The sequence below is a fragment of the Notamacropus eugenii genome, chromosome 5, assembly GCF_028372415.1.
Source record: "Notamacropus eugenii isolate mMacEug1 chromosome 5, mMacEug1.pri_v2, whole genome shotgun sequence".
NCBI lineage: Eukaryota > Metazoa > Chordata > Mammalia > Diprotodontia > Macropodidae > Notamacropus > Notamacropus eugenii.
This window is the reverse complement of record NC_092876.1, coordinates 155,899,214-155,914,107: the sequence shown is the minus strand read 5'-3', so window position 1 is coordinate 155,914,107 and position 14,894 is coordinate 155,899,214. Positions and strand designations below refer to the sequence as shown.

The following is a 14,894-nucleotide window of genomic DNA, read 5'->3' as shown; positions in this document are numbered from 1 at the left end:
GCCGGAGGTCAGACTTGCAATTGCCTGCCTGGGAGGAGGAAGAGAAGGTTCTAGCTCATCTTCCCATGTAAAGAAACTTGAGGGGGGAAAAACCTTTCAGGCCTCTGGGTTTTGTTTTTTTTTATAATGCAGAGCGATTTATTTTTCTTTAGACAAAAAGTAATTAAATTGCTCCATCTTGGAATTGAAATAAATCCAGACAGAATAAAAGGGGGCGCATGTGCGTTGGAGCAGGGGGAAGGCTACATAAGGCCAAAATCTGCGTCCTAAAACTTCTCTCAACTTCCCCCCTCCCCTAAATATTTTCTTCCAAACACTGTGTTTGGGAAGTCTTCTCTAATTCCAAATCTCTCCGGGGCGGAGACGAAGTAGGGAATCGGGTTCTCCTGAAGGACAGGGCACTGTGGGGTTCATAGCAATGGGTCACGGCCGGTAAGGCGGGGTGGGCTGGAGCCGCGGGAGGCAGAGGGGGCAGGGTTAGTGGCAAAGATGCGGCCGGACAGGAGAGTAATAAAAGGGTGTATTTGTGCGCCTAAGGGAGGCTTGTGCAGTGGGGAAGGGTGGCTTGTGGGTGGGGGTGAAGAGGGTAAAGGGGTGAAAGGGGCGGGGTGGAGCCGGGTACGAGCGAAGCGGTCAGGGGGAGGGTCTGCGAGCCCGGGACACCATTCGCACCACTCTCAGGGCTGGTGTCCGCTTGGGGGGAGGGTTTCCAACGCCCGAACAGTTGCTGCGGAGCATTTCTGGGCTCACAGAGCCCAAGATTGTCAGGAGAGAAGGAGAGGGAGCGCGGAGCTGCCGGAAGTGTCTGCGAGCACCCGCGGGGGCCGCCGCGGCAGCAGCTGCAGCTGTGGCCGTCTTAGCCAGAGAAACTTTCCAGTTTGGGCCGAGGAGCCGGGAGACCCAGGAGCCCTCCATGCCCCGGAGTAACAATGCAACCCTATGACAGCCACCTAATTCGACCCACTCCTTTGCCAGCCGTCTGCGCTTCCCCTCCTTCGTCCTCGGGTGGAGATTGAGGCGGGGTGGGAATCGCGGTAACCCCTGCAAAGAAGTGACCCGTGGATCGGGGGAGGGGGGCCCCCATTTTCTGTGCACCTTTATCTGCGCGCCCCGGCCCTCCTCCTGCCGCCTTCCTGCTTCGGTTCTAGGTCTGACCGGGGTTAGATTCCCGAATTGGCTTTCTTTTCTACTTGGCCAGAAGAGTCCCAGGCTGCTGTCGCCGGCGTCGCGTCTGTGCCATGGGGCTGCCCACTCTGGAGTTCAGTGATTCCTACTTGGACAGCCCAGACTTCAGGGAGCGTCTGCAGTGTCACGAGATTGAGCTGGAGCGAACTAATAAATTCATTAAAGAGCTCATCAAGGACGGATCTCTGCTTATTGGGGCTTTGAGAAGTGAGTATGGCTCAGGGGCTGGAGGTGGGGGTGCAGCCCGAGGCGACTCTCCGGGTGCCAGGCCGAGGGGGTGGGGTGGGGGACGCGAGGGAACCAGGGCTTCTTTTGTTTGAATGGGTCTAGGGAAAAATGCTGAAGAGCTCCCCTGCTGGTAGCCAAAAAAGTTTGTTCTTAAGGTGTGCTAGTCTGACTATTTAAATAATCCCCGTGGCCCCTGCCCCCACTGTTGGGGAGAAACTAGAGGGAAAAAGTCTTGGACTTTGAAAAAATTTCATTTGGTGGTCGATATTAACTCTTTCCTCCGCCCCATCTTTTAAAGTCATTGAGGATTCCCGGACACTTAGAGCAGTCAATTTCAAAACAACTTGATCTCCATTAACTGAACTGATTCCAGGAGTTAAAGTCCTATGAGTTAAAAATAGAGAGCTATTATGGATGTAGAATGGAAGGATAATTACATATATATTCATTATATATAATTACGTTAATATGCTCAAAGTGTGCTTGGGGAATGGGATTGACCATCTTGCGCGTACACTCCCTCTCACACAAACGAACACACACACAGACACACACACACACACAAACTCAACCCCCCCCCCCCCAAGCTGGCCACATTAAATGAGACAAATTGACACAAATTGACAGCTAGTAGATCCCTCCCCTTACCAAGATTTTCTGTCACTACAGACTTGACAGAAACATACACCGCCTCCCATCCTCCATCCTTATGTCTTTCTAGCTAGCCTTCCTGTGGCTGTAGGTCACCTGAGCAACTGGATTTGTACTAATTGGCTCTGAGCAAATGAATCATCCACCTCTGGGGGGTAGGGGGGAGTGGGAGAAGTCTCAACAACTTAAATTAGCACGTGTTCTACGGTTCATCAGTTGGAAAAACTGAAGTACTTAGCCAAAGTACTGTTAGTCTGAGCCTTTGGGATACTTCTCTGCTTTTTCATCTGGTTTCTGACTTCATCAGGCTCTGCTGTTCTTCGGTTATCTCCCTTCTCCCCAGAACCAACCCTCCCCTCCCCCCTTGAAGGGATCTGATATACTCTTCCTTTGTTAAACTATTAAACTGATAAGGTTTATTATATTTACGCCCTCCTGCAGTATTTACATTTTGATTAAGAAAAAAAAACTTTTGTGTGAGCTTGAGGAATCCAATTCTAATTATAGAATTTCTAGTTTCACTAGGGGATGGTTAGCCATAGTCTTCTGATTGGTTTTCCCGATTCAAGTATCTCCACCCTCCAGTCCATCCTCCACTCTGCTGTCAAAGTAATCTTCCGAAAGAGAAGTTCTGACCATTGAGCCCTATTTAGTATATTCCAGGGGCAGCCTATCGCCTGACTTTTCCACGAACAAGACACCCCATCTGTCTGGTACCAGGCATTTTCTCTGACTGTTCCCCATGCCTGGAGTGCTCTTCCTCCCCTGCTTTGACTACCGATCTCCCTGTCTTCCTTTGTTCAGTAGTTTTTCAATTATGTCCAACTCTTTGTGACCTCATTTGGAGTTTTCTTGGCAAAGACACTGGAGTGGTTTGCTATTTCCTTCTCCAACTCATTTTACAGATGAGGAAGCTGAAGCAAACAAAATTAAATGACTAGCCCAGCTAGGATGTATCGGAAGCTAGATTTGAACTTAGGGAGATGAGGCTTTCTCATTCCAAGCCCAATGTTCTGTATCCTCTGTACCACCTAGCTGCCCATAGGGTAAAAAAAAGAATTGGACTTTTGTTTAATCTTGTCCAACTCTTTGTGACCCCATGTGGGACTTTCTTGGTAAAGATACTGGAGTGGTTTGCCATTTCCTGCTCCAGTTCATTTTACAAATGAAGAAACAGGCAAACAATATTAAGTCACTTTGGGACTAGGACACAGAGGAGGAAAATATGTGCCCAGAATTGAGATAGCCTGGCTGTCACCTCTATTTTGATTTGCATATTAATGATACTGTTGTAAATTGAAATAGTTTTGCTGAAAATCTTTTTGAAGTGTCCCAAATACCACAGTATTCTTTCCTATAACTGTTATGCATCAGAGGGAAAAGCATATGACATGTTTATTCTTTTACTCTGAGCCTTTAAAAAGTACTGTCTCCTGTTTCTGGAACTGACTGTCCTAGCCCATTTCAGCCTGTTTAAAGCCTCTCCTTTCCAGCAGCCCAATATTAAGCTCTCACTTTTCAGATTTCCCACAGCACTTTGCCTTGACTGCCCCTTTGAACTTAATGTCACCCTCTGTTGTATCTTGGCTGTTTTTTCTCAGGCCATAGTTAAATTAGGATTTAGGGTTGTAATGGACTTACTTATTTTACAGGTGAAGAAAAAGACTCAAAAGTTGTTACCCAAGACGAAGTAGCAGAGCCAGAGATCAGACCCAGATCTCCTGACTCCCCAGGTCCTGTACTCTTTGACCTGTGTTACCTTAGAGCTCCATAAACCTGTATGAGGTCTGAGAGGAGGTAGTGTGGGGGGGAAATTAAGGAAAACTTAAAGGAAGAGGGGGCATTAATACTGAACTTTAAAAGATGACTCCAAATCTTGTTTGTACATAATGGTTTGCATATTGTCTTTCTCTTAGGCTGTGAGCTGCTCCAGGGTAGGGACTATCTTTCTATTTATGTATCCCCAGCAGTCATAGAGGTAGGAATTACAGGCACCTAGAAAGAGTTTCACAAAGACACTGAGGCAGGAAAGTATGCTGCTTTTGGGGGGAGGGCATGTCTGACTGGAGTAAAAAATAGATGGAAGAGGAGGCAGGATGACATCAGAATGTGGAGAGCCTCAAATGCCAGGCGTTTGCATCCAAATCTAAATGGTTAAAGCTTGACTCTGTAAGTAGTAGGGAGCTGCTAATAAGAATGAACTGACCAAATTTATACATGGGAAGATACTTCTGAAATTCGTATGCAAGTGAGATTATAGGGAATGAAAGAAGAAAAAAAAATTGTGAATTGCACTACGTCCCAAGGATACAAAGATAAAAGTCAAGGCAACTCTTGTCCTCAAGAGGCTTATATTCTAATGGGCAAAACCCCAGGGTTGTTTTGAGTATGGAAGTTGTACTGAAATTGTTTATTAGCTGTTAACCATCTTCAGAGGGAGCAGCTAGATGGTGCAATGGAGAGAGCTGGAATCAGACTCATCTTCCAGAGTTCAAATCTGTCATAAGACACTAGATGTGTGATCCTAGACAAGTCACTTAACCCTGTTTGCCTCAGTTGCCTCATCTCTAAAGTGAGCTGGAGGAGGAAATGATAAAACACTACAGTATCTTTGCAAGAAAACCCCAAATGGGGTCACAGAGTCAGAAATAACTGAAAAATGACTAAACAATCCCCAAAGGGGGACTCTAGGTCAGAAAGTGTTCCAGGTCATGGTCTCTGGTATGTGGGTAGCTGCTGAAGAGCAATTGTCCAAGAGGGAGATAGTAAGAGTTGGTAATGGAAGGGTAGGTTTCAAGGGGAATAAAGTTAATGGCAAATGGGAGGGGTCAAGGAAGTAAAATGCCAAGACTTGGTAACCGGCTGTAAAAAGAAAGGTTTCAGTCATGAGTAAGTGATAGAGACACTAAAAGAAAGAGTGAAGTCAGAAGGAAGTTCTGGGCTTGGGGAGAACATAACTTCAGCTTTGGGGACAATAAAACAATGGATCAAGAGGTAGGAGGAAAAGCAGAAAACTGATGTCTCAGAGGCAAAAAGAGAAAGAAGAGACTCCAGAAGATGGAAGTAGTCCTTGGTATCCAGTGATGCAGATAGGTTAAGGGGGTCTCAAATGAGAGAGACAGATATTCTACTACACTCTACCTAGTTGGAGCACTCCTGGAGTACTATGTTCTCTTTTTGGTGCCTTGTTTCTGAAATAATGTTGTTAAACTAGAGGGTATTCATTCAGAAACAAGCAATTGCTGAGGATGGAAAACCGTGGCATGTGAAGGGTTGTTGAGGGAACTGGAGATGTACTGGAAAAATAAGCACTTTTTTATTATTGGGATGGGGGGTTGGATCATGATGTTTTCAAGTACTGTCATGGGGAAGAGAATTTACAGGTAAAAGTTTCAGAGAAGCAGATTTTAGCTGAACATAAGGAAAAAATTTCCTAGTAATTACAGTTGTCTAAAAGTTGATTGGGGGTTCCTAAGAATGCCCTGTCACTGGAGATTTGTGCAGAGATCATATTAACACATGTAGGTAGATTCCAGTTTTAGAATGTTTTAGAACAAATCACAAAGTTCCTTTCCAGCCTAAGATTTTCTATAAGATTGAAGACTGAGAAGAAGACATTGAATATGCCATTTAGGAAGTCCTTGATGATGTTAATCCTGCATCCCCAGCTCTGTTGTCTATTTCCCCCTGGACTCCTTCATTTTAGGAATTTCAAACTCAGAAAGTGCACAATGGAACTCATTGTCTTTCCTTCTAAACCTACCTCTCCTAACTTCCCTGTTTTTGTTGAAGAGGCCACCATCCTTCCATTGTCCTATGTTCACAGCGTCATAATTCTCTTTCACTCCACTCACACTTTCACCCTTCTTTCACATTTACAGAGTATATCCATTCTATGCTTTGTTTTCACATGCATCTCTTATCTGGTCTTGCCAAATAATATTAAGTGTGTGTGTATGTGCATGTGTGTGTGTGTACTTATATATTTCTTTTTATTTATATATACTTGCATAAGTTTGATGTCAAGGTGATATTGTCAGAGTTGTTCAAGAAGTGTGTGTTGTGTGTGTGTGTATGTGTGTGTGTGCATGTCCTGTCCAGGATTTATATAAACAAAACCCAGTATGGACAGTGCTACTAGTCTGTACCTTTCATCTTCCCTAGAGCAAGAAGCCATACTTATAATAACTTTGTAGAAAAAGAAATATTAGCTTTCTGAATTCGTTTCTCACTTGATCAGACCTATAATAACATATACAAACAAGTCAGTGACCAAGTAGACAAGCATTTTGATAGCTTTTGTTCCCTGTTTCCATACATTAGGTTTTACTTCAAATAAGGTTTCTGTTGCTGATTGTTATATAACCTCATTTGTTCATTTAGCAGTTCTTTCTTGAGTAACTAGGTTGTCTTAGGTGTTGTAGGGGATCCAGAGTCCTTGCTCACAATGAGTTTACAATCTAGGAGTGGGGATTAAATGTCAGTTTTTTATTGGTAAGATGAGGAGATTGGAGTAGATAATTTCTAAAGTCTGTTCTAGCTCTAAATCTGTGATCCTAGAAAGAATACATGGATAGATATTACAGAGATTTCAGGCTTCAGCAGGCTAATACAGGAGATATTTTCTGGTGAACAGGAAAGAAACCCCTGAAATTCCATATCTCTCATACCCTGATTATTCTCTGTTTCCCTGGGGATAAGCAGTGGGTCAGCTATGAATCCTTGAGGTTTGCCGGCTATTTTTACTCACATAGGCAGTAGGTTTCTTTTCCAAGTCCCCTGAGCTTTCCCAACTCTTTCCCTTTCCTTTGGTGTAAGACTATGTTTTGTGTCTTTTAGGAGTGTTGGAGCACTTTCGGAAAGCAGAAGAGAAGTAAGGATTTACAAATTTGGCCCTCATCTATATGAGACCTATGTTTTACACGAATGTGGTAGTTGAGAATAGATAAGGGAGAGAGTGAGTGTAGGGAGAGTAAAAGCATGAAAAGACATCTTTGGGGAGAATTATCCACATTAAGGGATGGTAAGCAAAGAAAAGGAACCAGTGTAGAAGGAGAAAATAGAGAGATAGAGGAGGAAAAGAAGTGGGTGGTGTCTCTGAAGCTATTGGAGAGTGATATTCTGAAGGAAGGGGGGGTGTGCAGTGTCAGATGTTTCAGAAGCTCTTAAAACAATCTTTGGTTATGGCAGTAATTTGAGACAACAGTTACAGGAGAACAGTAGTGATGGAAGTTTGCAAAGGATTGGGAAGAGAATGGGTGATAAAGAAGTAGTATTATTGATAGTAGACAATCTCTTAAAGAAATTTGCCCATGAAACACAAAAGAGACAGAAGCTGGTAATGGTAAGAAATACAAGGGCCAGTGAAAAGCTCTTTTAAGGTTGGTGAAAGCTAAGAATGCATATAGACAGGAAAGAGGAAGGGGTGGTTGGGAATAGCTTAAAGATGCATTTGAGGAAAAGAATGATAGGAGGCAGGACAAAATGGAACCACTGGCACAGAAAGAGGGCATAGACATAGTTGGAAATAGGTCTATCTTTTAGTGACCAAAGGGAAAAATAATAGCTAATGGTAATAGCTGTGATTATATAACACTTCAAGAGCTTTAAAGATATAACTCATTTGACCCTCTCATTGGCCCTGAGAGTTAGATGTTATTATGATCTCCATTTTATAGATGGAGGAACTGATGCGTTCAGAGATTCAATAATTTGCCAAGGGTCACACAACAGCTAGTAAGCTGTCGGAAGCAAGATTTGAACTCAGGTTTTCTTGAGTCCAGGTTCAGCATTCTATGTACTGTGCCACCTTGCTACTTCAGAAGGAAAGAGCAGTTGAGAATACAGATTATTGGGGAATAGAGGGAGGGAAGTTAGATGACCTCAGGTCAAATGATTTCAGTCTTCTCTGTGAAGTAGATGATTATGTCATCTCCTATAATTATGGGTATTGGAGGCTTGCTGGAGAAAAAATGATTTAGAACAGTCACTGTGGGGGGTTGAGATAAAGAGGTCTATGAGAATCAGAGTAGAAGTATTGAACTTGAACAAAGGCTCAACTGAGGTCATGCATCATAAATTGGTAGCTGGTGAAATCAGTTTTTATTACTTCAGCCAAACTCAGCAGTTAAGGAATAGGAGTGGGAAAATCAGATGGTGGGTTTACTCAGGGATGAAGAGAGAGGGATCTGGGAGTTGTGGAAGATAAGAGATTCAGAGGATTCTAGTGTAGAGACTAGTGAATAACTAAATTGTTAAACCCAAAGGGTCAAGCTTGGATATATTAGCAAGTGAAGGAGAGTAGGACAGATGACTGGGGAAATAGATATGGCTCAAAAGACTGACAGTCATAATAAGAATAAAGAGAAAGTAGTTTGATGGTGAATGACCCTATAGAATGTAATCTCCTTAAGGGCAGGAATTGTCTAATTTTGTCTTTAAATTCCCAGCACCTCCCTTACGTAGTGACTGGCACATACTTGATGCCTAATAAAGGCTTTTTTGATTGAATTGAGTAAGAAAGTGAGAGAGGGTCAAAAAATGTGTTGTCATTGAATAGTAGAGTTCAAAGTTTTTATTCTAAGAGATGGTAAAATCCCCTGAAGTTGTAATCTTTGGAGTATCTGGATAAAATGACATGGAAGAGGGAATCTTTATAGTTGAGAAAATTAGGGTATTGGGTAGACAGGAGGTAAGAAGGGCCATGAATGTCAGTATTCATGTTTTTGAAGATAACAGTAGGTAGCATTTATAAAGCACTCATCCTTTTAAATTTTTTTGCATTAAATATAGTAGTTAATATGTATATAATTTACAAGTAAGTAAATATACACCTTGTAAGTGTGCACTTAGACATGTGTTACTGATAGGGTTGTTTAATTAAATAAAAAGTTTAGAGACCACTGTTGTAGATGATAGCAACAAGAAACTGATGGCTTTGAGATTACTGAGGGATGGTGATATAGTAATGATCTGGAATTGGAAGTAGGAAAGAATGTGCCAATATTTTCTGGTTCTTCAAAAGAGGGGAAGGGATGGCTGGAAAGGAGACAGTTGGATAGCTGTGGTGATTTTTTTTCCTGGGAACTTGTAATTTGATTCTAGCTAATGCTGCCTTTTTAAACAGGAATTACTGAAATATTGATTTCTTCCCCCTGCCCCCATACACATCTTTTTTTAGATATTGAATGGGTAGGGAACAAGGATGGTTGGAGTAGAGATGACATAGGGATATGAGATGAACCAGTGACATTCAGATCTCCTACTACAGAATTATTGCTTTGCCTAATGAATGAAAGTGACCCAGGAGACTGGGATGGCTGTTTTAGTCAGTTTCATTTCCATACTAAAATATTTTATTTGTCTAGTTGCAAACGGTTCTCTACAGGGGATCCATAGGTATCCTATTGCTAAGGTGCTGACGCTCAGACCTCCATCCATAATTATTCTAGAGCCTGATGCTATTTATGTCTGACCACCACAGATTTTACATTACTAAATTGAATGAATTATATCACTCAAACTGTTCAGTATTCATTCTTACATAGTAGATTTTGAATAAAGTTGGTCATTCATTGAATCATAGACTAATATAAGTGCACAGACTTTTAGTATCATCTAGTCTATGAGTTTAACTCTCTGCCAGTGACTCCTAAGATTTATATATCCAACCCAAGTCTGTCCTGTGAACCTCAAGCCACATCACTAATTGCCTATTAACATTTCCAACTTTATGTCTAAGAGACGTCTTAAACTCAATCTATTTAAAACTTAACTTATTTATATTTTCTCTTAAGCTTGCTACTCTTCCAAACTTCCTTGTTTCAGTCAAAGGTACCACCTCTCTCCTAGTGTCCCGGGTTTGTGTAGCCTCCTCATTATGTGGATTCCTTAGTTCTTCATCTTACATAATGAATCAATTTCTAAATCTCACCATTTTTAACTTCACAGTATTTTTTACATATAAACCCTTCTTCTCTCCACTCATATGGCAACTACCTTGGTTCAGGCCCTTATTAACTCTTCCCTGGATTTTTCACTGGGGTTGGTCTTCCCTGCCTCAAGTCTCTCCCTACTCCAGTCCATGGTACACATGACAAGTGAAATAATTTTGCTTAAGGGCAGATGTGTCTATGTGACTTCTTTGGACAATTAACACCAGTGCCTTCCTATTGCCTTCCTATTAAAATATTTAATCCCCAGGTTAGCTTTTTCCTTTTTTTTAAAAAACATTTTTATTTTAAGTTTTGAGTTCCAAATTCTATCCCATTTTCCCTCCCTCCCTTCTCCCTGAGATGGTTAAGTGATCAGATATAGGTTATACATGTGCAGTTATGTAGAACATTTCCATATTAGTTATTTTGTACAAGAAAACTTGAATAAAAGAAAAGAAAAATGAAAGACAAAGTGGAAAATAACATGCGTCAGTCTGTACTCAATCAATATCAGTTCTTTCTCTGGTGGTGAATCGTATGCTCCATCATTGTGTGCATGTTTGTCCTTCTTTGCCGAAGAATCCCACGCCATCACAGAAATAATGACATGACTTGCACTTGACTTTGTTTTGAGTGAGGGAGGGCTGTGCAGGTTACCAGCCTCACTTCTCCTCCAGAGCCATATGAATCCAGTGACCAGATTTTCATCAGGATGACTAGAGATGACCCAGGATGAGGCAATTGGGGTTAAGTGACTTGCCCAAGGTCACATAGCTAGTGAGTGTCAAGTGTCTGAGGTGAGATTTGAACTCAGGTCCTCCTGACTCCTGCACTGGTACTCTGTCCACTGTGCCACCTAGCTTCATCATTAGTCCTTTGGGATTGTCTTGAATCGTTGTATTTGTGAGAATAGCTTTTGAAACCCTTTATAGCTTACTCATTTTACATCCCTCACATGAGGATACTTCACCTCCCATTTTTGTACCTTTGTAGTTAGTGGCTGTTACATATGCCTGGAATGCACTCTCTCCCAGCCTCTGCCTTAGAGAGTTTCTCTACTGCACCGTCTTCTACCTGAAGCCTTTTCCGATTCTCCCAAGTGTCTTCTCTCCAAACTACCTTATACTTAACTATTTTACATATATTTATATTTGTTAGCTTTTTATTTGTGTTTCATGTATTATTGATATGTATCTGTCTCCTTCATTCACATGTAAGCTCATTGTGAATGGGGTTTGTTTCATTCTTTATACTTTGTACTCCCAGTGTTTGGCACAGTGCCCGCCTCTTAGAAATATTTGTTGATTTTAATAGCATTACAGTGGTAGAGTTTCTTTCTTTTCCTTAATGTTCCTGTGGATGGTTGCAATTTTTATCAAGCAAAAGTTCATTCTTTCAACAACCATTTCTTGAGAAACTACTACGTGTAAGGAACTGTTCTAGGTACTGTAGGGGGAACATGTTCTCTACCCATAAGGAACTTAAGGCCTCCCAGAGGGGAGTGTTCCTCAGTTCCCTCATTTTATGCTAGGTGACCCCAAAACTTCTAATGAGGGCATCAGGCAAAGTCTGGATGACTTCCTTTGATCTAGCCATTCATATATGAATTTTTTGCTTTAGGATCCACTGTTTTTTTACTTCACTTAACTTTTAAACCTGTGTTTAAAGTCACAACTCTGCCTTCTGTAAGTACTTTATTTATTTTGGAATTTGTTTCATATAAATGAGTTAAAAATGACTTCATTTCACCATATAAAACTTTGTGACCAGAGATTTTGGATTCTTTGTCATACTGGTAAATGCTTCATTGTCAAATTAAGTAATCTTTAGTTGAGAAAATATTTGTTACTGCATAGACACATCATGTTTTATAGTTCAGGCAGCATGAGTCACCATCTCCACCCTTTTGATCAATGCATTGCTGTCATTCTTTATGAATCTTGAACCTTTAAAATAGTACAGTCTCTGTTTTAAGATGTGAAATCACATACTTTATTACTAATGCACTTTTGCCCTCCATGCACATCTTTTGAGGAGAAAATCAATTAAAATGACATATCTTTGCTTGCTGCTTTGCTAATAGCCTGGACTTCTGTCGCAAAGGAGGTTTCTTTCTCTAAGCTGAAGGAGTTTTGTTTTGTGCAGTCATTAGCTTAAATCTGGAAAGGAGAGAACTTGCCGGTACACACTTTCCTACCCCAGGCAACATGCCTCTCACTCCTCTTTGACTCCATTCTACTGCTTTTGGATTACAAATATACCATTACTGGGGAGAGATGGGTTCTTGAATTTAGATTCCAATAGTTGTTGATGTGACTTAATCAAAAGAACAAATAGCAAGCATTTATTAATAGCTTCTCTATATTCCAAACATTGTGGTATAATGTAAAAATAAAATAGCTCTTGCTTTCAAGAAGCTTACCTTACAATGGGAGAAACAACGTGTGTGTGTGTGTGTGTGTGTGTGTGTGTGTGTGTGTATGTATGTAGCTATGAACTAAATACAGAATAGATGGAGATGTCACAAAACTGGGGGACTACGGAAGGCTTAAGGAGGAGGGCCCTGCTTATGCTGTCTTAAATGTAACCAGGTATTTTAGGGACAAAAGTGAAGGCAGAGAGCATCCTAAGAAAGCAACATCCAGGAGACCAACATGTACACTAAAAATATGTAGTTTAGAGAATCCTTGCAAAATATGTAGGGTGCCATTGTTTAAAAGTTTATAGCTTAGGAAATCCAAGGAAAATGCATTTTATTTAGCTTTTCTAAAATCACATTATTTTTTTGAATTAAGTTTTAATCCCACTTTTAGAAGACATTACAGACATGTAGAGACATCTTTTCCCCCTGTGGAATGAATGTCATGTTATTTAGAAACCCAAGCAGAATTAGTATACTTCCTATACTCTTACCTCCTTAACATAATAATATAAGTTCTCATATGGAAGCCATTATTAAATACAGAAGGGAATGTCTAGGTTAGGTTATTTATTTGTATTTGTAATTAAAACACCTCACAATTCTAATTTAGCTTAAAGCTCATATAATAACTGTGAATATAGCCTCCTAAAAACCTCATCATTTGCTTGAACACCTCAATCAAAGGTATGAACTAGTGATTAACCTGAAGTAATTATAAGTTTGGTTCTTCCTGTCATTAGAGTTGGAATTGAATGAACAGTAATAACTATATTTCAAAGGAACAAGAATTCATTTAGAAACAGGTAGATTTAAGATGAAAAATATGGAGTTTATTTTACTCTGAAGATTATTTTGCTTATCAAAACTATATGCAGTATACTCATTTAAGTGAAAGTATTGGCTTCTATTACAATGCAATTAAATTGGTCCGACTGATTCCCTTTATTACTTTGTCCATGTTTTGTCATGGCACCAGCAGGTAGTATAACACAGTTGCATATTATATTATTTATTAGCAGGTAGCATAATACAGTTGCACATTATTATTATTTGTTGAATTATATATTCTGGAATTCACATGGTTTGAACAGTCTCCCATATTTTCAGTTAATAACAGTAATAATAACTAACCTTTACGTAAGTTCCTTATGTATGCTATCTCATTTGAGCCTTACAACAGCCCTGTGACACTGGTGTTTTTGTTTTCCCCATTTTACAAATGAAGAAGTTGAGGTGGACAGAGGTAAAGCAAACTATGAATGGGTAAGTGCTAGAGGTATCTGGGGCAGTATTTGAACTCAGGTCTTTGTAAGCTCAGCACTTCATTGTTACATCTAGCTGCCTATAGTATTTATATTAACACTTCAAAGTTCACAAAAACTTTTCAAATACTGTCTTATTTTATCCTTTCAGCTTGAGGAAGTAAGTTGATTGTCATTATCCTGTTTTCCAGATATGGAAATTGAGACAGATGGTGATGAAGTGACTTCCCCAGGGTCACACAGCTAATAAGGGTTTGAAACTCCACCTAGCTGTGACAATTCTTCCAATGTCTTCACATCTACAATATAATGTTCATATTAATGTATACTAAGCCATTCAGTTCAACATTTATTATGTAGATATCCTGGGCAAGACTGAGTATAAGTAGGTGAAAAACATGGTTCCTACCCTCAGTGAATTTTCAGCCTAGCAGATGATAACATAAATATGTATAATAATGCAAATTTCAGTTTCATGAGGGTGAAGGAGAGATTCAGGTATGATAGTGGGAGGAGGGAGAAAAACACTTTCTGTAAGGGAATTAGGGAAAAGATTTATGAAGGAGTTGACACTTTAGATGGCCCTTGAAGGAAGAGAATTTCAGAAGGTTGAAGTGAGAAGGGATTTGCAATGCCCTACATGAATGCACAAAGGTAGGAGATAGCAAGATGACATCAGGAAGCTCCTAATACTTGAATTTGACTGGAATGGAGAGTATGTGAAGGGTAATAAACTGAAATATGATTACAAAGATAGCTTGTGGTTAGATGTGAAGAGCCTCAAATGCCATTTATAAACTATTGAAGAATTTTCCTGTAGACAGTAGTGAGCCCCAGCAAAATCTTGAAATGTTTTCTGAGTAATCAAAGGAAGACAAAATTTAAGATAGTATATATTGGTAAGACAGCATATATTGGTAAGACAGCATGGGAGAGTAGAAAGAGTGTGGAACTTAAGTGAAATGAGTTCAAATTTTACTCAGCCTATAAGAGTGTAAAATAAAGCATTTTTCCCCATTTATAAAATGGGAACAATAAGGTATGTTGTGAGAAAGATGTTGAATTTCGTTATCTTCCTCTTATCTCAGTCTTCAAAACTAAAATAACGTTGGTTTAATGTTCCAAGCATGTCATCGTCTGACTGAAGTGCTGAGTGGATATTATTCTTTTTTGACATCGTTGTCAGCAATACACATAATTCTGTTTGTTCTT

The 14,894-nt window shown here is 40.3% G+C and overlaps 1 protein-coding gene across 3 annotated transcripts in view; it reads left to right on the top strand.

Annotated features, from left to right (window-relative positions):
- Window positions 1-313: 313 nt before the first annotated feature.
- The window catches only part of ARHGAP42 (Rho GTPase activating protein 42), a 379,722-nt gene continuing 365,141 nt past the window's right edge, over window positions 314-14,894 (top strand). For all 3 annotated transcript variants that reach the window (XM_072611294.1, XM_072611293.1, XM_072611296.1), the window contains exons 1-2: window positions 314-432; window positions 1,199-1,392. In XM_072611294.1, the coding sequence (XP_072467395.1) occupies window positions 419-432; window positions 1,199-1,392 (208 nt within the window). In that variant the 5' untranslated portion in view covers window positions 314-418. The remainder of the gene's footprint in view (window positions 433-1,198; window positions 1,393-14,894) is intronic.